Source organism: Haliotis asinina, chromosome 12 (genome assembly GCF_037392515.1).
Source record: "Haliotis asinina isolate JCU_RB_2024 chromosome 12, JCU_Hal_asi_v2, whole genome shotgun sequence".
Classification (NCBI taxonomy): Eukaryota; Metazoa; Mollusca; class Gastropoda; order Lepetellida; family Haliotidae; genus Haliotis; species Haliotis asinina.
Genome location: NC_090291.1, coordinates 8,868,796 through 8,894,339, shown reverse-complemented (window position 1 = coordinate 8,894,339; position 25,544 = coordinate 8,868,796). Strand labels below are relative to the sequence as shown.

Below are 25,544 nucleotides of genomic sequence, written 5' to 3'. Positions count from 1 at the left end.
ACGAGTTTGACAACACTTCACACGCCAAAATCGATTTTGACAACAAGGAAGGTTTGATAGAAAAGTTGGTTAAAACAAAGACCGATCCTATTTCTCGACAACAGTTTGACAACTCTGAAATTGGCGTTGGTGGAGAGTTGTTGGAATGTTCACACTTTCAAACTCGAGTATTTTTTACAACATGTGTTGTCACACTTTAGTTTGTCGTGTGAAAGCCGCTTGAGACAGAATAAGAACAACAACCGGATTCCTGACCATATATCCTTCTGGGGGAAAATGCATGCACATTTTATGTGCACATTTTATCGTCGGGTACAGAAGACAGATAGACTTGGTCTCATTGCGATACGGCTACTTGCAATGTAAAACAAGAACTGTCTCTTTGCTCACTGTGGGTACATGGATACATAAGGCAGTTGTGGTTCAAAATCATAAATTTTATTACATATATTTTCCTCATTTGGAGTTACTGTTTGAATTAATAGTAAATAACAATAGTAAATAACATACATCACATTGGATATTGGAAGGAAGTGTATTGATCGTCGATTTCTGTCGATGACTATATGTTAATAGCCGATCGTTGTTAAAGCTCAGATGCATAATCTGCATTTCTTGTTGCGATTTAAAATCTGGAAATTATTTTCTGCAAGGTAAAATTTGAATACAAAATGTTTTGATGGAAACATGTTTGTATCTTCCCACCCCCACACCAACCCCACACCCCACACCCCACACCACACCACACCCCACCCCTCTTCCGGTGTAAATGGTAGCACTGTTTACAAATACGCGGTTTCCGTTTTCACAGGTCACAGAGAGCGTCGTTGAGCGCTTTAATTGTTCTACTTGATAACCCCAGGATCACTTTCCCGCCACTTTCACTCCTGTATTGAGAACACATTTGCATACATCTGTATAGTTAAATGCCCTGAGATAAGATCTACGACATGCTTGATCTATTACAATCTAGACTTCTCCAAGGGCAAGGGATGGGTGTTAACGATATCTCTGTATAAATCCTCTTTGAATGCCCTAAGGGTGTCTCTGTCGTATTTCTGTTTTGATGTGTATTGATTGGCTAGTGCCCTTGCAGACGACATTAGGTCTTCCTGTGAAGAAGTCAAATCGACAATCCCATAATCCTTTGCTTCTTCCGCTGTGTACCTCTTTCCTAATACAGCAAGATCGTGGGCAGCCCTACCCGATAATTTTGCTCTGGAAAGAAAAAGAATAATGGATGATGAGGCATACTCTGGTACGATACTTCAGCGTGAAGACACGAGACTTTGGCTCTTTAAACACGAGCGAGGGGCGGTGGGGTAGCCTAATGGCTAAAGCGTTCGCTCGTCACGCCGAAGACCCGGGTTCGATTCCCCACATGGGTACAATGTGTGAAGCCCATTTTCTGGTGTCCCTCGCCGTGATATTGCTAGAATATTGCTAAAAAGCGGCGTAAAACTAAACTTACTCACTCACTCTTTAAACACGAGCGTTAGTGAGATCATAGTTTCCTCCAACATTCTACTGTGGTGGGGTAACTAGAAGGCTGTTCAAAGCGTACATCTCAAACTCACTACATCGGACATTAAATACCCATAGAGAATGCTTTTGGGACCACCTTTACAATGTTTGTCACCTGTAATTAAGAATCACATCACTTTTAAAAATATTTACGTTTTGTCAAAATAGGCCTACCAACAGACAGGTGCGAACATTCAGTTCATTTGTGTACGGATCTGCCGGATCGACCACAATGCGTGCCACTGATTGGAAGTAGTTCGGGTTAGGAAGTATACTAGCCACATAACGAAACTATGCATTGTTAAAATATTATCCCAGTTGATAATGATGATAACAATGTGAAAGAAACATACAGTGGAAGCTGTCAAAGGCGGCATCTGTCCAATCCGGCAAGGTGTCAACACCAGCTTAAAATCTCAGTTCCGTCTGTGGCTTGAACATTTACCATCAGCTCTACAATCCGGCACATTGTCTAAAGTGGATTATTTTTTCAGTCCTGCTTCCACTGTATAAACTTTAATGGAGGGATTATGAGACCATAACAAGTCGGCAGAATTTCAATTGAAAAGCTAATCACAATGATATCACGAGTCCACAAGCGGGGCAGGATCCCTGAATCTGATCCCTGTAGCCCACACAAGTTAAGTTGCCCTGAACAATCACGAAAGGAGTCCTTTGGCTTGCTGTTATTCCACCCCAATAAATCACGGAACCACCACCAAAGCGATTCCTCTCCAAGACACAGACCTGTGCATAACGTTCTCCCACGCGTCTATTGGCACGTTGACGCCCGTCACTATGGGAAATGTTAAACCTGGACCCATCTGTAACAACAAACATTTCTCCACCAAAAGCAAGGGTCTGCGGACTTGATATCGTCACCACATTCGGCGAGCTTGCCGATGACGTTGTGTCTGGATAGGTCGTATGGCTGGACGTCGTGGTCTGATCCAGTGATGACATAAACGTTGGGGTGAATACGGCCAAACCACTGACGTCACGGAACGTGGCACGTGCATGCATGTTGGATACATGTCACTTATCTCTGAGTTTAAACCCTTATGTGTCTACACAGGTTGGATAAATTTAGATTTAAAATTTTTGTATGCAGTTTCTTTATGTGCCTAGTTTAGTTCCTGTATAAATTGCCATTTCCCTACTCTTAAATAAGAACTGTATTACAAGCACTAACCCGTATTCACTTACCTGATCACTGGCATACTTGGACCAAGTGGTGCATTTATGAAAACCTCGTTAAGTGAGATCCAGCCTCGTTTGGTACGCATGACCCGGAAGTCCTGGTGTAACGCCAACAGGGCTCCGCCAGCAAAGGCGTGACCTTCATGGAAACATTGTCTTCAGTATGTAAATATTCACGCTTGGGCGCTTTGAATCACCATCATCAAATATATGCCATGTAACGCCGTTTCCATCGATACAATACACTAGAATCAAAATATCGTATAAAACCCACTAAACAGTATACCGAGTCTACTCATGCTAATGAATGACTTAATTCAAAGCACGACAATAATGGATGAGTGACCCGTGAAAAACTGGGTTAGAACTGATCTGGAACCCACGTTCCTTGTAAGATGCGACTAAATGGGTCGAGTGGTCAGGTTCGCTTAATATGTAGATGCATGACATCGTTTCCCCATTGCGTTGAATGATGCTCATGCTATGAATCATTTGATTGTTAAATATATCCAAACAGCTGTCATACAACTTCAGGATTGCTCAGTACGGCATTGAATAAACAAACATTACGAATATACTGGCTATACAATGATAAAACAAGAAGACAAAGTCTTCAATATCCCCCGTAATAGCAAAATATCCTTCATGAATATGTCTACAACTTATGATTATGGCAAATGGTTTGGTATGTATATAGAAAGTGGAAGGAGGATAATGAAAGGCTTCAAAAGTTCTGGTCCTGAAAGGAGCACCACCACCAATTTCAAAGTCAGGCCTGCTGCCAAGGAAACGCCAAAAATATTTTAATCGGACCAACCTACGTGCCACGTTTGGTGAAGACATAGTGAACGGTTTTAAAGTTCTACTCCGGAAAAGAGCACTACCACCAATTTCAGTCAAAGTCAAAATCGTTGCCATGGAAACGCAAAACATATTTTCTTCAGAGTACCCAAAACTACCAGTAAACCACCACTACGCTACCAGACGTATCTACGAGCCAAATATTAAGAGAAATATTTAACCTTTCTTTTTAGGGTTCTACGCCGGAAAAGAGCACTACCACTATTCCCGAAAAGAGAGATGTGCACCGACGGGCGGACGAAGCGCATTTTAAATTTAAATTCGCTCTTTCCCAAACCCATGTGTCAGTCAAGTCAGGGAGCTTGACAAGCAAGGGTTGTGAAGACCAACTGCAACACGGATATTCACAGGTCAGTTTACGTTTAACATATGTTGAATGTTGATAAAGAAGACTGAGGCAAATGCTCACCGTTAATAGCTGCGACAGTAACCACTGGAAACGTCAACAGACGCCGACACAGTTCACTGACCACGATGCGCTCCTTTGACTTCAGAAAGTCCAAGTTCAGGCCATTGCTGTAAAACTTTCCTTCCGCCGTAGTTATCAAGGCCCGACACTCGGGATTCCTATGCATAAAACAATTTATGGGTATTATTCATGAACACGTTTGTGCATCTTTCAACATCCGTATTCCGGTTGGGAGTGTAAACGTCAGAATCCTATACTTGTAAGAAGCTTCAAAACAGAAAGAGCGGTGAAGTCGAGTAGTTGAAGTGATCGCTCGTCATGCTGAAGGTCTAGGTTCGATTCCATGATTACTTTGTGTGAAGATCATTTCTGGTCCCCCATAGTGATATTGACTCGTGAAGGTCCGAGGTAGAATAGGCCTTCAGCAGCCCATGCTTGCCATAAAAGGCGACTATGCTTGTCGTAATAGGCGAATAACGGCATCGGGTGGTCCGGCTCGCTGACTTGGTTGAGAAATGCGCAAATAGATGCTCATGCCATTGATCACTGGATCGGTCCAGACCGCCGCCATATTCCTGGAATATTGCTGTGTGCGGCGCAAAACTCACTCACTCAAAATAGCTGGGAATATGACAAAAGTGACGTAAAGACCACTCGTTTCAAAACGGACAGGGCGGTCGTCTCGGTGATATGGTTGTTTGCTTGTCATCGTTACCCGTTGAAAAATGCTCATAATATCAGTTACGGGTTTGTCTGGTTTGCACTGGATTATTTTCAGATCACTGTCACATACACAGACTCTTGCTGAGAAAAGATAGCGCTCACCATACAAATCAAAATACAAATGTGCTAAAGGGGGTTTAGGGTGCACAAATTTAGACCATATATATATTCACTCTTTCAAGAACTACATCCAATTATACTCTATAAGTTCATGGATATACACATCGGAGCTGACCACCTCACCTGATCCCCACTGAGATCTCTGATCCAAAATCACGGCTGACCAACCCGATCCCCTACTGAGAACTCCCGATCCTGAATCCCAATACACCGAGGATGACCACCCGATCCCCACTGACATCTCCTCTAACCCAGAATCCATGCACAACAGGGCTGACCACCCGATCCCCAATGAGTTCTCCCAGGCTCTAAGATCCCAACTGCGACTTCTGAGTGTGAGTCCCAACACACCGGGGCTGGTCACCCGGTCCCGAGATCTCCTCCGACCCAGAATCCCGGCCCAGTCATTGGGGCTGACCACCTGATCCCCAATGAGATCTCTTCTGACCCAGAATCACGGCCCAGTCACTGGGGCTGACCACCCGATCTCCAATGAGATCTCCTCTGACCCAGAATCCCAGCCCTGTCATCGGGGCTAACCAACCGACCTCCATTATTAATTAAGCATTTGCCCGTTTTGTGAAAACACCAATCATGACTTGTATACCAATGTATACTAGAGATTTTTCGAGTGATGTCGGACGAGGCGACTATAAAAATATCACGTGATATCTGTCCCATTTCTCAATGGGTTCATAATGCTAAAAATAGCAACAGCGGTACTTCGATGTTTGACTACAGGAAGTGTGTTCACTTCAGGTGTCATACCTTTCTACTGCATCCAGCGCCTTGTTAAAAGCTTCTACGAAAGTTCGGTCAATTCTGTTTTCGCCATTTCGCATTCGTAAAATAGCGATGTTGTCATCTGTGAAGGTTAGCTCTATGCCCGCGTTGAACGTATGCGCCATTTTGTTTCCAAGCATTGTACTTTGAACTTGGCCCTGACACTGACAGCGGTCGTACCAGATTCGGGGTCAACATGTAGGACCATATGCGAATTACGACAACCATCTTTGACTTGGTTACTTCCATCCTTCTTTCCTTCCTTCCTTACAACCACTACTCTGACCTCTCTCACTCGACCTCTCCCTCTCAGAAACGTAAGCTTTATCCATATATGCGTGTACATTTTCAGAGAGGGTGGAAATGATATGGCTGGCTTGAATGTTCGATGTGTACGATGTTACAGATTGCATATTAACTGATTGTGTACTGAAACAAAAACAAAACACAAATACACATGTCAATGTATGTTTATTCATCTGTGCAAAAGTGCAGATATACTACTGCTTATAATACTCCTAGGTCAAATGTAGAGATATCATGAAAATCAGGTGATATGATACACCCAGCCTTATCGCCCATACTGCATATCTTGACCATGTTGAACATCAGTGCTTGTCACCACACATTAGACAATGTGATCAATTCTCAAGCAGTTTGTTTATGAACAGGTGGACACTGTTTGAACAGTAGACTGAACCCAGTTAGTTTTTAGTAACCTGATACCTCGTGTAGCTAGTTCCACATCAACAAAAAAATTTGCAGGTTGGGAGGTGTCATACTAATTACTGAATAACACGTTTACTGCTGCTGAGAGATCCTAAAAGATAGGGACTTTTCTAGCATTTGGCCTAGGACTAATAAGTAAAACTAAACTAAACTGCAACGACAAACACCACACGTTTCAGTGAGTCAGTGAGTAAGTGAGTGAGTTTAGTTTTACGCCGCACTCAGTAATATTCCAGCTATATGGCGGCGGTCTGTAAATACTCGAGTCTGGACTAGACAATCTAGTGATCAACAACATGAGCTTAGAATGGGAACCGATGACATGTGTCAACCAAGTCAGCGAGCCTGGCCACCCGATCCCATTAGTCGCCTCTTACGACAAGCATAGTCACCTTTTATGGCAAACATGGGTTGCTGAAGGCCTATTCTAGCCCGGACCTTCACGGGTCCCATACGTTTCAGGAGAGGATTGGATGGACAATGTCTATGAAATGCAACATCGAATGAACCTGTAGACTGAATGAGTGAGTGAGCGAGTGAGCCACACCGAACAGTTTGGTCCAAGGATTATCAGGGACATAGTGATGTCGTCAAACACTACATTATGATTCTCCCAGATCTAACAATTCATCTCGACAAGAAGTCAAAGGACGAAAAGAACCATCACTTCAGTAGTCTACACTAGGATGTTTGAAAAGACGACGGGTCTGTTGATGACGAAGCCACTATCCCAATATTTACTGGGAGCGAAAGCAATGACTGAGGCTGCGTTCGCTATCTGAATGAGGCAAGCCCATGTTGGGGACACGATGCTGTATGCATCATGTTTATGAAAGGCTACTCGTGTCGGTCAAAACCTCACCATCTGGAGTCACATGAAGCCTGTTATACACTGGGGATGTGATACGGGTGATATACTGCAGATGAAATGGAACCTATGGTGCTCCATACCATCACTTCTACACAAGGTACTACTGCTGCAGTGACGACACCCAAATCAAAACTGTCACAGGTTGCATCCATGCGTCTGTCCTGCACCGGCTTGTGTTGTACTGAAGGGCAAGAGGATGCATTTGCAGCTTCCTGATACAAAATGTTAATGAACTGGTTGCAAAAAACGACTTTCGCTTGCATCCTTCTCAAAATCGTAGTGATATGTGTGATTTTCTACCCAATTAGATTGTTTACATACATTGATATAATGAACTCTCAGTGGACACAGTTATGAAACCAGCTGGCTTCTTTATCGAAAATTACTGGATTTTTACGAAATATTAACTACGCCCTAAGCACGTGGAGATTCAAATATTTCCAGAATAATTATAAAAAACAACTAACTACATGCATAACTCAGGGGATAATCCTGCTCGTAACTATCCCAAAAGTTTCATAACGGCATAATACATCAGTACATTGGGTGGACATTTCTAAAGCATTTCGATTCTTTGTCTGCATAGTCCAAGAACCCCGGAGAGAACGCTTTCACAACCTTGAGCAAGGTCAAACAATCGTCTGCTGCTGTATGGCAAATAGGTGGCGCTTCTCCAAAACACCGTCTGTACACTTCCTCCAATTTATAGGATGGTTTCCTTGGGATCGATGTCGACGACAAACGTCCCGCATCACCTTGACCATCGTCTCTGTTACTTGCCGGTCTATGCTCCCTGTCTGATTCCTGATTTTCGAGTGTCTTGAAAGCCGTCAGGCTGTCCACACAGAGAAGGTCGTCCTGCAGCTCTGAGCTCACTTGACGCAGCTCGGATACGAGGAGTGGGTAGTCAAAACGGTCGCCATTATGTGCCACGAGGCACACTGGCTTCGGCAGGCGACCGAGAAAGCTGGACATTAGCTGAACCATATCTTTGTCGAAAGGTTTCTGGTCAGCCAAGGTTTCATTGTCCAGACCTGGAAGCATAATAAGACTGGTGTAATATCTGTTGTTAGACTAACAACTAGTCTCTGAAATGAACATATTTCACTGAAACAAAGTTCACAATAAAATAAAATATATAATGAATTGGAGCCCCGAGACTTTCTCCATTTTCAGAAACTAAGGGAATTTAGACTTGCCACATTTTCTAGAATTGCATGGTCTTTCTTGGATATATTTGCTTCAGGGTCTGTACGGCAGACTAATCTGTTCTCAGCACTGTCAGCACTATAATAGGTAATGGGGTCTGTGATCCACTAACGGGTACCGTGCGGGTTGGAGTAGTTGTGGGCAGTCGTGGTGTTCTAGTTTATTCCATCTCTACAGAGACGTGCATGCACGGTGCGCGCTTGCGTGCGTTGGCCTGAACCAATTATTAGCGTCAGCAAAAGGAGGCTTTGGGGTTTTTTTTGTTCAGCTTGTTTAAGGTACCTAGGGTAATAGAAATTGGCAAGATTTCTTTAACTCACATTGTAATGTAAATCAAGCGTGTGAACTGTGTAAAAATCATAATAATAATAATTTAATGATAATGCCGTCGGTGTGAAAGCCTGGGTGTGGCGGTGACACATCTCATCCTTGCAAATGCAGTCATCTGAAGACGTTCCTTGCAAGACAGGACGAATTTCGACGTTCTTTAATGAAAAGACGTAGTTCGAGTTACACTCTTACAGAAAACCCTTGGGATTTCACCTTCAATTAAATATATAAATATTGCTCGTGGCATTACTTTGGACATTAATCCTAAACCTATTAATGTTAAAGATATGGAAATTTAATATTAAGCATTTTTACTGCATTTCCATTAACACTTTCACTATGAGAAACGGACATATTCAGTGAGTGAGTGAGTTTGATTTTACGCAGCTTTTAGCAATATTCCAGCGATATCACGGCGGGGGACACCAGAAAATGGGCCTCACACATTGTACCCATGTGGGGAATCGAACCTGGGTCTTCTGCGTGACGAGCGAACGCTTTAACCACTAGGCTACCCCACCGCCCCCGGATATATTCAATGAAGGGTAGTTCGTTCTGTGCACATAGGGTCAATGAACTACAAATGTTTAAATTAGAAGAAAGAAGAGTTCATTCAACGCAAAGGTAAAGTATAGCATTGAGATAAATGTCGGTGATTTCTAATAAGAGAGAGTGGGTGAAAGGGTAAGTGAGTGTGTGAACTCAAGAGTTACTGACATCCTCGCGCGATTGCAAAAATGCTTATTCTTCAACACATGGGCATTAATAAGCAAATCAGTGCATTCAATGTATTTGCACTGTCAAGGCTTGTCAGTGTCATAAATAATTTTGATCGTATACAGGTGGAAGACGGCTAATTCGAGAGAGATAATCGCCTTGGCTACAGTGACTCCTGGAATGAGGACTGATATAAGTTCTACCAGAGACCATATAATAGAATAGATTATATGGTCTCTGGTTCTACTCTGGCGTAGATTGCCCATTTAGTTAAAACGGTGAAACAGCTGTATTCTTCATGGTGAAATCCGATCGTGAGAGAGTCCAAGTAACCTTAGACTCATTAATTCACGTTACACTCCAGTTCTGAGTCCTACTAGGCTTTGACCTCCTACTTGGTTTTGTTAGACTCAGTAGTGGAGCGTAACGAAAAGTACAGATTGAGACTAGGTTCACTTAGGCTGTATCGTGGGGTAATGCAGAATGTTATCGTGCGTTGACATCCCACTGGAACTTAATTCCAGTGGAAGTGTAATAATAATACGTCTTCGCGAATCAACTTAAAATATCCAGGCCTACTATCTTTGAAAATATTTAAATGAGTGAGTTCTCATGTTGTACTCAGCAACACAACAGCTATGTGGCGGTCTGTAAATAATCGAGTCTGGACTAGACAATCCGGTGATCAACAGCATGAGCATCGACCTGCGCAATTAATTAAGTCGACATGTGTCGACCGCCTGATCCCGTTAGTCGCCTTTTGTGGCAAGCATGGCCGGGTTGCTGAAGGCCAATTCTACCCCGGACCTTCGTGGGTTGAAAATATTTTAGCGCCCTGGCGTCCGTTGTTCAATAGCCTTTGTAAATAAACATGGCGTTTATCAGTTAAATCAGACAGCTGGTAGACTAGTCGTCACAACAAAGTACTGGTTATGCACAGAAATCTATGAAATGTTTACAAGGTCGGGAAACGGGTCATGTCTGTTCCGGTTACGGGTTAGTGGTGCTGGAGAGAAACGAAACGAGGTCACGCGATACAGCTATAATGTTTTATCTCCACCACTGTAACTGTATGTGTTTGCTTTGCATTGAACTTAAATGGGTATGGTGGTGTGAGGACAGCGAAGTAAAAAAAGACAAGTTATACATTTTGTACAACTTCTGTCAACCTTTGTACGTCAGAGTTGACTGAGGCCCTGTAAAGGTGAAGAAACAATTAAAACCTGTGTTTAAGTTCTGTGTAGAATGCATCGACGGTATTGAGAATGTTGTTACCTGTAATCGAGGCAGCCTCTGGTTCTATATGTTTACAAGGGTCGACACACAACAGAAGTTGGTTCGTCACCCGTGGGTCCACGCCCACCTTTGCGTCTTCTAGGTATTTTCGACCGACTCCCAGAAAACACAGCTCGGTGATTTTCGGATCCTGTTTCGGGAGACCGGTTGTTTCCGTGTCGAAGATAACGAAACTTTGAATTGGACATCGCGCATCTGACCTCCCTTCTGCCATTGCGTCGGAATCATATAACATCACAACATCTCATAACCAGCACATCAAAAACTATAAACTGAGCAAAAGCGAATGTAGATCAAGATTTCTCGTGCGGACAATGGCGTACTTGAACACGGATACATTGCGTTGTCGGTGTCGGGTATCACACAGTCGCTGAACACAGAAAATACTTTGCATAGGCGGATCCGTGGGGGTGGGGTGGGGGGTGGGGGTGTTTGCAGAGGTGCGCACTCCCTCTGAAAGGAGATACAGTGTGTTTTTTGTTCCATGTTTATCAATATCAGGGTGGGCACAAAAATGGGCTTCACACACTATACCCATGTGGGAATCGAACCCGGGACAAGTGAACACCGTAACCACTAAGCAATAGCACCGTCCCTTTTAAATATGGGTTGTTAAATATGAGTCCAGCTGTAGTTCTCCAATGACTAACATCATTTCAGGAGCGGTGGAGTAGCCTACTGGTTAAAACATCTGCTCGCCATGCTGAAGTCCCAGTTCGATTCCTAACATGAGTATAATATGTGAAGCCCATTTCTGGGCCATGGTATTGATGCAAATGTTGAAAACAACCATGTAAACTCATATTCACTCACTCTGTATCCACCACTCATACATTTATGGCAGAGGTTCCTGCTTCCTGCCAATACTCTCCAACAATAATCTTGGCCACACTATTTATTTTATTTTCTTATGTACATATCCCCACCTATATGTCTCTTTCCCTTGTCAACTTGTTTTGACTGCTGTGTGTCACCTCAAAGAGCATTAGTCCATTTGTATAACTGACTGCCTCAGACCATTCATAATGTATGGGTAGGCAGGGTGATGATGATGTTTATGGAGTTGCATGTACATTGTAAATGCTCCCCCCAACCTAAAATTAATGTACAAAGTAAGTGACCCATCAAGCTTGTCATGTACAACACCAATGACCCATCTCCCTGACCATGTGTACAAAATTGACGACCCGGTACCTCCCCAGAAAATGGGTGACACCCCCTTAAAATCATCACACACTGTCCCTTACCTTACTTGGGTTTTGTTCATTGTTTGATGCAACACTAAGCAATATTCAAGGTATAATCTCATCTGTACTAGACAGTGACGGGAGTGGCATTAGGGACACTGATCTATCTATCCTACACAGATACCATCACAGGCATCCACCATGTTTTTCACCAAGGTCACCATATCAGGCTTAAGATTAAGTTGAACATGTACTGATTGGTTTTAAACAAAGTGAATACATGCAAACATATGTTCCATCTGGGATTACACCACCCTCAGGGGGTGAGGGGTTCGAATCACGGATGGGACTCAACTCAAAAAAGTCGTATAAAATTTCACACATGGCAAGTGTAATATTTTTCGAAGCTGTTCGCTTAAAGTTTCAATTATCAATTTCAAGAAAGTCATAAGGGATGATAAGGCTTTTATCATATCCGTATCTCTCTCTATATATATATGTATATTACAGAGCAATATGTTGTTGAAAAAGCGTGACAATGTGCCTTTAAGATACGGGAAGTACCATTACACTTGCACAGAGATTGCTCTGTTGAACAAGATCCACTAAATTACAGATTCTGATCAGCATGCCTTTGTAATGATCCTAGGATTCTGTTCTACAAATCAATTTCAGCAGTTAAGGGATACCTTTAAAATCATAGACCAACAATAGTCAAAGTACTAATTAAGGATGTTCTGTACAACAGGACAATAGAGGCTAGTCTGCCCATGTTGTGAGTGAGTTTAGTTTTATGACACTTTCAGCAATATAGTGCACTCGGTTTAATTCGGACTGGTTTGGGACTGAGTGAAAAGTCCAAATTAGGCAGCAGTCTGAGTTACGAACAATTAACACAAACTGGTTTGCTCATCTGGTATTTGTCAGTCAAGTCTTTCTGTAAGATCTCTGGAACAGCTTCAGAATCATTGATATGATTAATCTTGGTTTCAAGCAACAATTCAGTTCACGGGTGTTTCTGTGGTCGCTCAGACATTTTGAACTGACTGATACCACACTTTGACTGATGGCTTCTTAAATGCCTAGTGTCACTGACATTGAGTTTACATCATCATCTCAATTAGTGTCAATCGCATCAAAGGTAAGTAAGCGTTCACCACTACACAAAATAAGGTTGTTTATTCAAGATTTACTGGCCTAGTGGACATCCTGCTCAGTCTGAATTAAAAAACAATTTTTCTACATTTAACTACCTTTTCAGGCTGTTACTTTGCTCCAAAATCCGAAATAATAAGAGTCCAAGAAATACAGTTATTTCATTATGACAACAAAGAAGGATTACGTCGGGACCGTAAGTTCAGTCCGCTTTTTACAGCAATCTGAGAAAGAAAGAGTCCGAGTTAAACAGTGTACTGTATTTATACTGTAGGGGAGACCAGAAATGGGCTTCACACACTGTACCCATATGGGGAATCAAACCTGGGTCTTTGGTGAGACAAGCTAAAACTAGGCTGCCCCACCTTGGAGCTCCATTGGAATGCAACATGTAATACAAACCTTTCATACATTTTATTTTTCATCAGTTTTATCTCAGCCTGTTTATACATTTTTTCTCTCAGCAATTCCACAGGAGTAACACATTCACAGTAGATTTATGTGTCGATCTTTCAATCATTTCCTGAACATTAATCATCACACTCGAGACCTCACTTGGCCATTGGAGGTCTGGAGTACAGGGTAGTACAAGTCTTTCTTGAAGCTATGCAAAGTCTTTCGCTTTATTCCATGTTTCCCAAGAAACTCATTGGCCATCTGTACAGCTGTGTTGACCAGCTGTGATTGGTCAGCCACTTGGTCCACAATTCCGCACTTCACAGCTTCATCGGCCGTGTATCGCTTGGCCTGGAGCACAGCCTGGGTCAGAATCGGGCCTGGAGGGATCTTTGCTCTGGAAGTAGATGGTGAATGCGACATATAAGTCTACAGGCTGCTTGTCACTAAATATTAGACATGGCTTCATTTTTTTGGAATAACCGCATTTGAGGCTTTTGTTTGCTCCCAGATTATACTTTCTGTACGTAAGACCTATTTTTAGTAGGTAAAACTCTTCCCAAGTTTTACTTTTTCCTTACCCTGTCAACATCAACATTTAAGTTCAGATGACATGTGAGTGTTTGAAATCAACTGAAAACTATACTCAAGGATCAACCTTAATGTCCAAATGTTTTCCCTAGCAGAATTAGATCCACATTTCCCAGATTACCTCACGGCCATGGGCCACTGGGCCGACAAAGATGCCAGGTTTGAATTATCTGTTTATAGTTTGGCCTACTGTGGCCCACCACTGGGTGGAGAGAAGAAAGACCTCAAGCACCTTGGTCTTATTTCTCCCCACCCTCCAGTCTCGGATCTTACTTTTGCAACCATAACTTCGTAGTCATGCTTTATGCTATACTTATAAAACTCTAGTGACGTCACTTTGTTGTTCTCACGAGGCAGTATTTCTTGTCATATCCCGATGAGAGCAATACTTTAATATCCTCCCTCTGCCCTGAGATATTAATTGAATATTGTCCCTTTGCCCCCGAACTTTGAAATATTTCTTCTCGAAGATTTATATGACTTTGTCTTGCAGTCTCTGAATATGATCATAATATATAACATTATTGACAATTTCAAACATGTATAGTACCAACACATATTTTTTAACCCACATCCCTTCACTTACTAGCTTGGCAGTTTTATCCACTAGGCTACGAAGGATTAGTGTAAAGAATGAGATTTGTCTCTTGGTAATAACCATGTGCGGGCAGTGCATGTACAGGGAAACGGGTAGCACATGCAGAAAAAGTCAGGATGTTTTTCCCTCCATAAATGCGCTCGAGTCTACATCCATACTCTTTCGTAATGCCCACAGGTCATGCTTTATCACATACTTAAAACAAAAGATCATGGCTCCAAGGAAAGACTTCCACCCATATCCCCCCTCAATTTTTATTCTAGTCAAATCATATCACCTGAATATATATTTTCCTCATCTGATGACAATGAGTTTTAACATGGTGCTTAAATTGTATGTTGACATACTGAAAGACATATCCAGCTTATAAAAATGTCACTCAAAGACATTTTTCCTCATTGTTAAAATTTAGGGGGGATATGAGGGGACATGGGTGGAAGTCTTATCAGTTAAAAAAGTAGAGTATTTTGCAAGGTAAAATCACAGACTTAAGGATAAATCATGTCCAACAAACTCCATGATAATGAAATGCATGCTCGCGTACTACTCTTCACATTTGACACATCATTGCTGGGAGCTGAACTCCATGACATCCTTCCACAGATTTTTCTAGGAAGTGTATATACTGTCATAGCATGCAAACTAGAGCAGAAAAAATCCTGATTTCAGGATCTTTTTACTGTTCAGATTTTAGTAAATTCTGAGGTTTGGGAAATTTTCAATTCAAACTAGGAATATGCTGCAGACCTGCAGACCAATACTGTCATGCGAGCAGTAAGTTGAAGAAGAGTATATATTACAATGTACTCTATAAAACTACACACAAAGGGAGAGTTAATTGAATGTGTTGGTGGAACAGCTTAGAGAGATCATTCTGAAAACAAATTCCATAATAACAAAATGTATGCTCCCTTGCAGTCATCACATTTATCACACAACAAAATCATTACTGGGAGCTTAAACCTGGTGAAGATATTAACTCCATGAAAATATTTTGCACCAAGGGTTCAAGTTACAATTTACTCAAATTTACCTGATCATAGCCAACAGGATTGGAGGAAAGCTAAAGTTAATGAGAATCTCATTCAGACATAGCCATCCCCGGTCTCGTCGCATGACACGCAGGTCATGGGCAAACGCCACAACAGCACCACCGGCAAAAGCATGACCTGGAAATATGATAGCAAAACTGACAAAACAGGAAATTCCCTAGATTTATCCTGATAATGTTTATTCTTTCACCAGTGATATATATTCAAGATAAACATCACCTTATTTTATCCCCTCCTGATTATTCTAATCTCAGATTGATCAAAACAGTGACAAACTGACCATACACATTCTTACCTTCTTAAAAATATCTTTCACACAGATCTAAGACTATGGACATCACTTGTTACACTATGGACATCACTTGTTACACTATGGACATCTTTCACTCTTCAGTTTCATAGTCACAAACTCTGTTAAACACTAACCATGTTGTAGATTTACATATGGTCTGTATCTGAATAAATATTTATGTGAAAATGCAATTCCTATTAAGTTTCTTCATAGAAGTACAACTGAATTTTTGTAAATACTCCAAAGATTCGACCTTAAATGCATAAACACAAATATGTCATATTGTTGTTAGCCTAGTGGTGGACAGATAAAATAACTGAGGTATATTGAGAGATTCTATTTCCGCACATGAACTTTTCAGCTTGCAGTCTTTCTTATCGTTTCTGATATTAGTGAGCGAGTTGGGGTTTATGCCGCTTTTAGCAATATTCCTGCAATATCATGGCACAGGACACCAGAAATGGGCTTCACACATTGTAAAGTTGTAGCCATGTGCAAAATCGAACCGAGATCTTAGGCGTGATGAGGGAACACTTTAACCACTAGGCTACCACTACGTTTTCTCACATACCAGATCAAATATACATAACAAACACGTAAACCAACACTTAAACTGTATCATGTTTTTACAATTAATGGAAAATGGCAAAATACCCAAATGAATTTGAATGAGTACAATTTAATTTGGCTACTCGAAGGAAAAGCAGGACACCCAACTCAAATACATACAAGTGAGTACGTAACTCAATGACCCAAATAAGGTTATTTGTAGTTCACCATGTGAGGAACAGAGCTCCAGACAAGATTTAGCTCATGTGGGTACTGTACCCACTGTATATTTAGGAGTGGGTATTATGGATGTTGAGTGGCTATTTCAGTGATTTTACTCAGCTAAGTACATGTACATGTCACTGAGTAAGTTAACTGAAAACTTCCTACTGCCTTACGTCATGCCAAATCAAAACCTACTTATTTATTTGGCTGCAAAAAAAATCACTCATTCTGTAGTGACAGTACAACTTGATAGAAATAACTGTCTTTTTCATTCACAAAAATGATTTTTACAAATATATTCCGTACCCATATGTTTTAAACGTTTTGCAGAATGTGTAATTTAAATGTGTAATTTGTACGCAACAGTTATTTACCAATGCATAACTGGAAATTTTCTATTCATATTTTACTCAGACAGCAGCTTATATAATTATCTGGTCCTCTGGGGAATCAAACGTGGGTATTTGTCATGACAAACAAACACTAACCATTAGGCTACCTCTGCCTATTAAAGTAGTGTTAAACAGTCTGTGATAACTAATCAATACTTAGTGAATGACTATCGATCTTTAAAATCTGTAACGATAGACAGCCCTACTTAAAAAAGTCTCATAAACATAGTAACAACAAATCTTAAGTTACTAATAAATCATGACCTCGTAATGTAAACATTCTCTTGCAGATCACTTACTAACTTTAAGCACTAGCAATGCATGTAATACAGTGTATGAATGATTAAACATTATGATTTTATATCTACAGCATACCAAATCATCAATTTTATATTTTTCTGATTGATTGCTAATCCATGACGTCATATATATTTTATCAATCCTACAACCATAGCATTATTACTATATTCCATCCTTATACCTATAATAGTATAGTTTATTGCCTATGTATTTATATTACATACATTCGACACTTTCATATCACCATCCAACAATGTCAGATCTGCAACATTTTCTGATGTTGTAATCTTGGTATTCCACGGGCAATAAACTGGTTTATATCATAAGCGACATTCCCCATCTCTTCATTTATTGTCCTTGAGACATTTCAAGACCAGAACCTGTGACATTTAGTTAATGACTATCAATCTCTATGATCTATATCTCTCTATATTATGTTGACAACGCATGCAAGGACACATACCACTGATCGCTGCAACTGTGGGAAGGGGAAACAGCAGGAGACGTATACACAGCCTGTTAAGTTCATCGAGGTACTCCGCTAGTTGACGCTCATGGTCTGTGAAGGTCTTCACATATTCAAGATCAAGGCCATTACAGAAGAACTTCTCATTACCTGTTGACACTAATGCACGACAGTCAGGGTTTCTGGGAAAATAATACAAAACAGTAGTCCATCTAGTTCAAATAGGAAATTTTGAAAAACATTTCAAGGAATTCTCACCAAACCAAAAATAGTTTGCTTTAGCAGTTTTACAGATAACAGGACTAAACATTGAATGTAATTAATAACTAAAAACTAGTTGGTACTGTAAAATCTCACATTTGTTAAGCATTAACCATTTATGGTTAACAAAACGGACATCTTAACTTCCGTCTAATGCTTCAGAAAGTGGCTTAATGTCCGTACTGTTCGACTGCATCTAGAGCTTGGTGCCATTCTTCCATCGCTTTAGGGAGTAGAGTGTTCTGCCCACTTTTCATATTAACCACAGCCATTCCTTCATCATGAAAACTCAGGTCAAGTAAAGAGCCAGAATACGCTGTCGACATTGTCCTCCCACATGGTGGATGTGTGAAGGATGGAGATGGTTTTGCATTCCACCCATGCTGCAGATATTTGTTCAGTATTTTACTTGAACCCGCTAGTCTTCTGCGCAGAATGTACGAAGCTGACATCTTCTATCTCTCCGAGTAGTTACATTTAGGATTAGTGGTACTGAAACGAAACACGACATTTCGTGCAACATAATATCTTAGACTTGAACTGATTGCTGTTGTAAATGGACGAGCATATTCCGACTTAAGTATCAGTGAAAAAAAAATCAACACGGATACTAGGCCTATCACATCGACGTTTAATTAGAAACGTCATCTCTACAGAATAAAGAGAATGGGTGAGTGAGTTTAGTTTTACGCCTCACTTAGCAATATTCCAGCTATGGCGTCGGTCTGTAAATAATCGAGTCTGGACCAGTTGAACCAGTGATCAGTAGCATGAGCACCGATCTGCGCAACTGGGAACCGATGAAATGTGTCAACCAAGTCAGCGAGCCTGACCACCCGAACCCGTTAGTCGCCTCTTACGACAAGCATAGTTGCACGGGTTGCAATACCACGGGACACAATAGTAGGTAGATGTATTAGGGGGGATCGGTAGAGTAGCCTTGTGGGTTTTCCGTTTCTGGCGTCCCCTTTTCCCACATATTTAACTCCAACAATTTCAGTTAACCCTGTTTTCATAAACACACTTACTGACAATAGGAACGAAGAGGAAATATTTTTTCGCTTAATCAGAGAGCCTATATAGAGGGGTAGAAGAAACTCCTTGGAGAGCCCCTGAACGTATGTCTCGGGTCGTTTTGTAACCAGTGTAGCCAATATGGTGACAGCATAGTATTTAAGACTGAGCCCGGTTTATTTTCAACAGCTGATTAAGTTCGCTGAGTGTTGTAACAACTGAAATCCAACATGTAGAAGATAGGTTAACTATTTTGTCACTTCAGTTTAAGTCACATAATTGGTATTAGTGTCCGTATTAGGACAGTAGATTTGTGGTAAGGTTTCAAGTCGGTATGTTATAGCTCCCTGACTTCTATTCTCGATTCACGGCGATTCTAGTTATTTCTTCAAAAACATCTTTCACGTACACCTTTACTAGTAATTCTTATGAGGAGAATATACTATCGGGTGAAATGTGTTTGCAAGTAATAGTGCAAGTTACATAATCTAAAACAAAATCTTAGTTTGTATTTGAGGTGTGAGAAAAGAGTGACATATTGCCTATCTGCTCTGATTCGCCATTGATGCCTGAGGGTTATAGTTCCATAACTTCTTTCTTTCTTGTTGATCTTATTATTTGTCAAAACTGGAAAGGTGTTTTAGAACGCTTTGTAGAAGTTTTACACTTTATTTTTTAGGGCAGTGTGACAGTGTCAGTTAACATTTTGTTAATGTCCATTCCATTCCCCACATACAATAAGATATCTGAATTAATTATTAATGTAAACAAAAATGTTTCAAAGTAGATTTTTTAAAAGGACAGCTGATGTTAACACGTGTTCTCGCGATACTTCTGCGTTCTTTAACATGTTTTGGGAGGGAAGACTGCGGTGTATCATTTCTTTCATTCGTTCACATATGTACTTCTTTCTTTTATTCTTTTTCTTTATTTCGTTCATTCATTCACATAATTCTGCCTCTTGATTCTTACTATAATTCATTCATTCATTTTAAAATTCCGACTGATGCAATAAACGGACTGAAGTTCTGTTAAACCAGGGATAGTCTACAACGTATATAATCTGTACAGTCTCCCTGGATAAACGCAACTGAAGTTGCACTGGGAACGAGCCATGTCACTGTGTGCGTTGGAGCATGACGAGGCACACGGTAAAGAAAGTAAGCGAGTGACCTATCCCTGTTGTAGAGCATCCCTGGATAAATCCTTAGTGTCTCACGTAACGCTTCCCAAATGTATCCCTACTGTACTGAATTGTAACATTAGCAGAGGCGGCCTGTTCCAAATCATCTGATCTGACCGCGGTACTTGTAGGCGATATCGTACGTCACAACCGCCGCCATATATCTGGAATATTGCTGAGTGCAGCGTAAAACTCACTCACTCACTCGTACGTCACACGGGGAAAGAAGGCTTTCCTGATCTCTACCCACGAAGAGATTTGTATTAAGGTAGGAAAGGTTTCATACAAGACGACGAAGTCATCAATATCAATACGGGTCAAATACTCTTCATGAATGTTTCAACTAGTAATGGCTATGTCATCAACAACGGACTGTCTGGGTGCTTCCACTGTTTGCTGGACCTCAGTATTGTTAATATTGGAAATATAGTGGTACTGTCATCAGGTTCAAAGGTTTGAAAGCTCTACTCTGGAAAAGAGCAATACCACCAATTTCAGGCTAAGTCAAACTTGTTGCCATGGAAACGCAGAAATCCAAATGTAGCAAAAGACATTGTCCACAACCAGACCTATCTATGTGCCAAGTTTGGTGAAGAAATTATATACGGTCGTGAGGAAAAGAGCACCAACACCAGTTTTAGAAACAGTAAAACTTGTGGCCACTGAAGCACAATATATTTTATTCAGAAATCCAAAACTACCAAGAGGCACTAATTCGCAACCAGACCTATCTAGTTTGAATAAATAATTTCCGAATGACGAATTCCACGTACAGACTGATTAGATTCTAATTATATAATACCCTTGCAATAACAGTGGAATAACAGCTCGGAGGATGTAACACCTTCTGCTCACACTACAGGAGCATTACACACAAATGCTACAATGTAGGTACGTTGGAAAAAAATAGCACAAAGCTGAAATTTTCAGGAAAGCTTCAGAACATCATTGCCATGTGCAAAGTACAAAGTTCTGCAAATTGTACCTTGTGGCATTTTCAAAACGGCCGCCAAAAGTATTAAAATTGTTACACACACAGCTAGATATTTTGTCAATAATTATGCCATGTGATATATCAAATGAAAGCTCATCTCACGAGGAATGCATTTTGTCATTTTCATATCCTCCATCGGGCGGGGTGCTTTGTGTACGATTACGAATAAAGTCTTATGAGAAGATATTCAGTGTCCTGTGGACGTGAGGATTACACAACACTAAATGTGACGTGTTGTAACATAGTGGTGCAGTTTGAGCTTAACAAGAAAATTTTGGCGAATTAACAGAAGCACTCATAAAATAATTCGCATGTGTCCTGCAGTTGTATCATATATGGGAGTTCAAACCAAAGCAAATGCACTGGTTTCATTAAGTGACACAAATATAAGACAAAGATGGTTCAATTAGAAGCTGGAGATATGTTAAATTTTACGCCTAAAATTAACTGTCTACAACTTTTTCCCCTCAATTCAGAAGACAGAAACATGTTTGAAATCTAAAGTTTACATTTTATTTGTCCCAGCATCAAAACCATTTCACTTGTTAATACATGCAGGAATAGTTTTTTTTAAAATTTGATTCCATTTTAAGTATTTTATTGTGCATTTGCTTCAACAATTATCGGGGTGTTTGTTTATTCATATATGGCACAAGCCTAAAACTGTTTATTGGTAAATATTTCTACTCAGATACAGTTATTTTCGTTTGCCTCTTAGCAGAAAAAAATAAGTTGACCATGCCTAAATTAAGTAAGTATGCGTGATGTTATTAATTCAAGATATATAACTGACGACAAGGAAGACTAAGGGAATCAAGTGTCTACATGTATATCGCTTTTTACTTTATCATTAAGTCAATACCTAATAAACAGAAATTTTCCATTTCCATTTCAAATAGTTGTGTTTTGTTTTTCTGTTTGTTTGTTGTTTAACACCACTTTCAGCAATATTGCGGGTATATGATGGTGGTCTGTAAACAATGAAATCTGGACCAGACAATCATGTGATTGTTGTTATGAGCATGTGTGTACAGCATGGGGAAACAATGATATGTCTCAATCAAGTCGACAAGTCCGTTCCCTAAGGCACCTCCTAGGAAAAGCATTACAAGGTTGTTAACGACCATCTCTATCCCAGACCTTCACAGATGAACTTCCAATAGAGTCGGACAACTCCACCATCACCAGCCTCCTATGTTACTTCTAAGCCATGTCTTAGGACAAGCATGGATTACTGAAGACCAGTTCTACCCAGAATCTTCAGGGTCATTACTTCTAAGAATAGGAACAGATGGTCAGGTTTGCTGACTTGGTTGCATACATATCATCATATCCCATTTGCATAGATTGATGCTCATGCTGTTGTTCACTGAATTGTCTAGCCCAGACTTAATTTGTGGACCGCTGCCATATTTAGTTTCATTTTTTATGTCTTTCAATTTTGTTTTTCTTCACTGAATTGATTTAAGACACTTTTGTTTCCATAAAAGGCCAAATCAATTTTATTTCTTGTTATACAGATTTTTGTCCTCAGAAAACCTAAAGCTAGGAGGGGAAAAATTCACCAGTGAAAATAATATTCCTATTAAATACTAACAGCATTGTACTTTTGTCAATTTATGAAGTGTATTTGGGGCAAAAAAAAGTCTAAAACCATTTTTGTGTAAGTTTACCTTTTTGTCTTATAAAACCTTAGAAGTATATTTTTGGAGTGGGGAAATATTTTTTTGTTTTCTTATTCTTGAAAATTTGTAACAAGCTGATCCATAAAACTAGCACTAAAACTGGTTGGGCCAAAAGGTCATTTCCTAAAAGAACAGTTGTAATATTCTATTCTGGACCTTCATCCAGAGTTGTGTTGCTAAAACAGTTTCTTCCCAGTAGTGAAACAGTGGTTAAGCAGTGGAATTTCTTCATGTCATAATTTTTCTAACCTTTCCATTTATGAATCATTAAAACAGTTTTGGAGATTTAGGAGAAAGCAACCACACATTATTGCAGCAATGACAACCTACAACTCATTTTTCTCCAAGCATGCAAATTTCTCATTAGACCGAAAATCAATTTTATTGATCCCACTAATTCGCCATGATTAGAACTGTAATGTAAATTAAAGAACCAATTTCCCTTCGGAGCTACCATGAAGGGCAAGAGCATGGCGGAACCTAGTTATTTACTGTGTTTATTTCATCACCAACGCAGAAAGAGCAAAATCAATGCAATGTGATTTATGTTGAGTTTTGGGCAGGACAACAAAAGCTTAATGAACTGGTGTTTATGTTGTTAAGGAGATCTGGGGTTTCCTCGGAAAGCTGAATATGAGAAATTAAATTAAGTAGTGTTGGCTGGAAGATTATTCACAACAGTTGCTTCAGGTAGGATATGAAATATTCATGTTTTCCTGTGAAACCGACACCTTTTAGAAGGATTCAACTTCATATACAATGAAATCTACTATTTTGAAAAATGTCAATTTTGTTTTGAGGGCACATGGATAATTATGAATTGTTTGCAATTCAAAACATTTTCTATAGCTGATTTGATATGTTTTCATTCTTTGGATTTCAGTCAGAGTCACTTAATTTTGTAGGAATGTAATAAATTAACTGTTTCTATCAAGTTCTAAATATAACCAAATGAATGTTCTTGAAATGCTTGTCCAGCTGGCAAAATGCACTGAAGCAGATGGAAGAAATAGTTATCAACACCAAATTATTAATGCCTTTGGCAAAACTGGGCAACTGCGCTCGTAATGTCTAAAGAAATTATGTGTGTCTGGAAGACAGGTGTTGGGACCAGGCAGACCAAAGAATGCTATGTTGAAGAGACAGGTGGGACAGGTAGTCTGCATCATTGATTACCATGTGAGTAGATATTTTGATTGAGAAAGGTAATTTGAAAAGATGTGATCACATTTCGTTTTGACAATCATGTACATTCTATTCTGTTCCTAAAATTTTCTCACCATTGAATTATGTATGATATGCTTGTGATTTCATTGATTTTAGCATGACCTTAGTTTGTATATGTGGAAAAATGTGAAATCCATAGTCTGCATGGTGACCTCATGATAGTAGAGAAAATAAGGAAATATTTAACAGTGTTTAAATATAACAAATAATGCATTATATCTTTTACTCTTTTTTATTTATCATACTTTTGCTCTTGGTGGTGCTAAGTATGTGTGATGCAAACTGCTTAGCAAAAGAAACTATACACAAATGTGTAATGGTACAGAAAAATGATTATTTCACAGTGATGTATCTGATACAGTTGTCATGGAGTAATAATTACTATTTAAATCATTGTTCATTGTTACCCCAACAAGTGATACATTATGATTCATACATTATGAAAATATAGATATAAAATATCAGTTGCACCATGATCATTAATAGATCAGAATGAGTGAGTGAGTACAGTTTAGGCTGTGTTCAGCAATATTTTAGGAATATCACCAGAAATAGACTTCAGACTTGTGTCTTTGAGGAGAGAATGCTTTAAACGCTAGACTTCCCCACTGCCACAATAGCTTCAAGAAATACGTGTTGTCATAAAATGATAATTTGTAAAAACAATTCATTGTTATTACTCCTTGATATGGTTAGCATAGCCAGTGTTCCTCAGAACAGGTCATTTAAAGGAACATGCAACTGTTGAGAGCTATTCCATGTATTTTACAGTGTGTACTTATTTTGCACCTCAGTATATTTGCTGTTGTTATTTCTACACAAACAAACCAAAGTTACAATAATAATGTCAGTGAATGAGTTACATCTGCCACACCAGTAAATCAGCTTGTCAGCCTAATGTGGATAAAAATCCTGAAATGTCCAAGATGTCAACCACTTTTGTTAACACAAGCATGGATATGGTGCTCACAAGCCAGTCATTACTGTCAGAGTAAAATGAATGTCGACAAACTTATCTCGGATCCTGCTGCCAAAGGGACATAACTCATTTCCCCTGATGTAATGCCACATTCAAGTCTTTACAGAGACAATATATGATCCACAGCCTAGATTTTCGAAGCTCTCTTAAGACTCAGATAGTCATTAGTCAATGCTAATGTATGGCACTAAGACTATCTTAGCGCTAAGAGAGCTTTGAAAATCAA

The 25,544-nt window shown here is 39.9% G+C and overlaps 3 protein-coding genes across 3 annotated transcripts; all 3 read right to left on the bottom strand.

Moving 5' to 3' along the window:
- Nucleotides 1-419: 419 nt before the first annotated feature.
- Nucleotides 420-5,762, bottom strand: LOC137258307 (uncharacterized). The gene is made up of 4 exons (XM_067795942.1): nt 5,606-5,762; nt 3,995-4,152; nt 2,731-2,863; nt 420-1,218 (listed from the first exon to the last, which is right to left on the bottom strand). The coding sequence occupies exons 1-4, from the start codon at nt 5,758-5,760 to the stop codon at nt 963-965; spliced, it is 702 nt and encodes a 233-aa protein (XP_067652043.1). The 5' UTR covers nt 5,761-5,762; the 3' UTR covers nt 420-962.
- A 312-nt stretch (nt 5,763-6,074) lies between these two features.
- Nucleotides 6,075-11,112, bottom strand: LOC137257936 (three-prime repair exonuclease 1-like). The gene is made up of 2 exons (XM_067795448.1): nt 10,752-11,112; nt 6,075-8,254 (listed from the first exon to the last, which is right to left on the bottom strand). Exons 1-2 carry the CDS (start codon nt 11,005-11,007, stop codon nt 7,755-7,757), a joined length of 756 nt encoding a protein of 251 aa, XP_067651549.1. The 5' UTR covers nt 11,008-11,112; the 3' UTR covers nt 6,075-7,754.
- Nucleotides 11,113-13,513: 2,401 nt separating this feature from the next.
- On the bottom strand, nt 13,514-18,734 carry LOC137258032 (uncharacterized). The gene is made up of 4 exons (XM_067795571.1): nt 18,420-18,734; nt 17,973-18,157; nt 15,733-15,868; nt 13,514-13,907 (listed from the first exon to the last, which is right to left on the bottom strand). The coding sequence occupies exons 1-4, from the start codon at nt 18,686-18,688 to the stop codon at nt 13,652-13,654; spliced, it is 846 nt and encodes a 281-aa protein (XP_067651672.1). The 5' UTR covers nt 18,689-18,734; the 3' UTR covers nt 13,514-13,651.
- Between the last annotated feature and the right edge of the window lie 6,810 nt (nt 18,735-25,544).

Excerpts from the sequence above, each read along its gene's own strand:
- LOC137257936 (XM_067795448.1), bottom strand. The coding sequence starts at position 11,007 with ATGTTATATGATTCCGACGCAATGGCAGAAGGGAGGTCAGATGCGCGA. Across the intron at positions 8,255-10,751 it reads AGAGGCTGCCTCGATTACAG|GTCTGGACAATGAAACCTTG; the intron begins GTAACAACATTC and ends TTATGCTTCCAG.
- LOC137258307 (XM_067795942.1), bottom strand. The coding sequence starts at position 5,760 with ATGCTTGGAAACAAAATGGCGCATACGTTCAACGCGGGCATAGAGCTA. Across the intron at positions 4,153-5,605 it reads GCGCTGGATGCAGTAGAAAG|GAATCCCGAGTGTCGGGCCT; the intron begins GTATGACACCTG and ends TTTTATGCATAG. Across the intron at positions 2,864-3,994 it reads TACTGTCGCAGCTATTAACG|GTCACGCCTTTGCTGGCGGA; the intron begins GTGAGCATTTGC and ends GTTTCCATGAAG.
- LOC137258032 (XM_067795571.1), bottom strand. The coding sequence starts at position 18,688 with ATGTCAGCTTCGTACATTCTGCGCAGAAGACTAGCGGGTTCAAGTAAA. Across the intron at positions 18,158-18,419 it reads GCTCTAGATGCAGTCGAACA|AAACCCTGACTGTCGTGCAT; the intron begins GTACGGACATTA and ends TTATTTTCCCAG. Across the intron at positions 13,908-15,732 it reads ATCCTGTTGGCTATGATCAG|AGCAAAGATCCCTCCAGGCC; the intron begins GTAAATTTGAGT and ends ATCTACTTCCAG.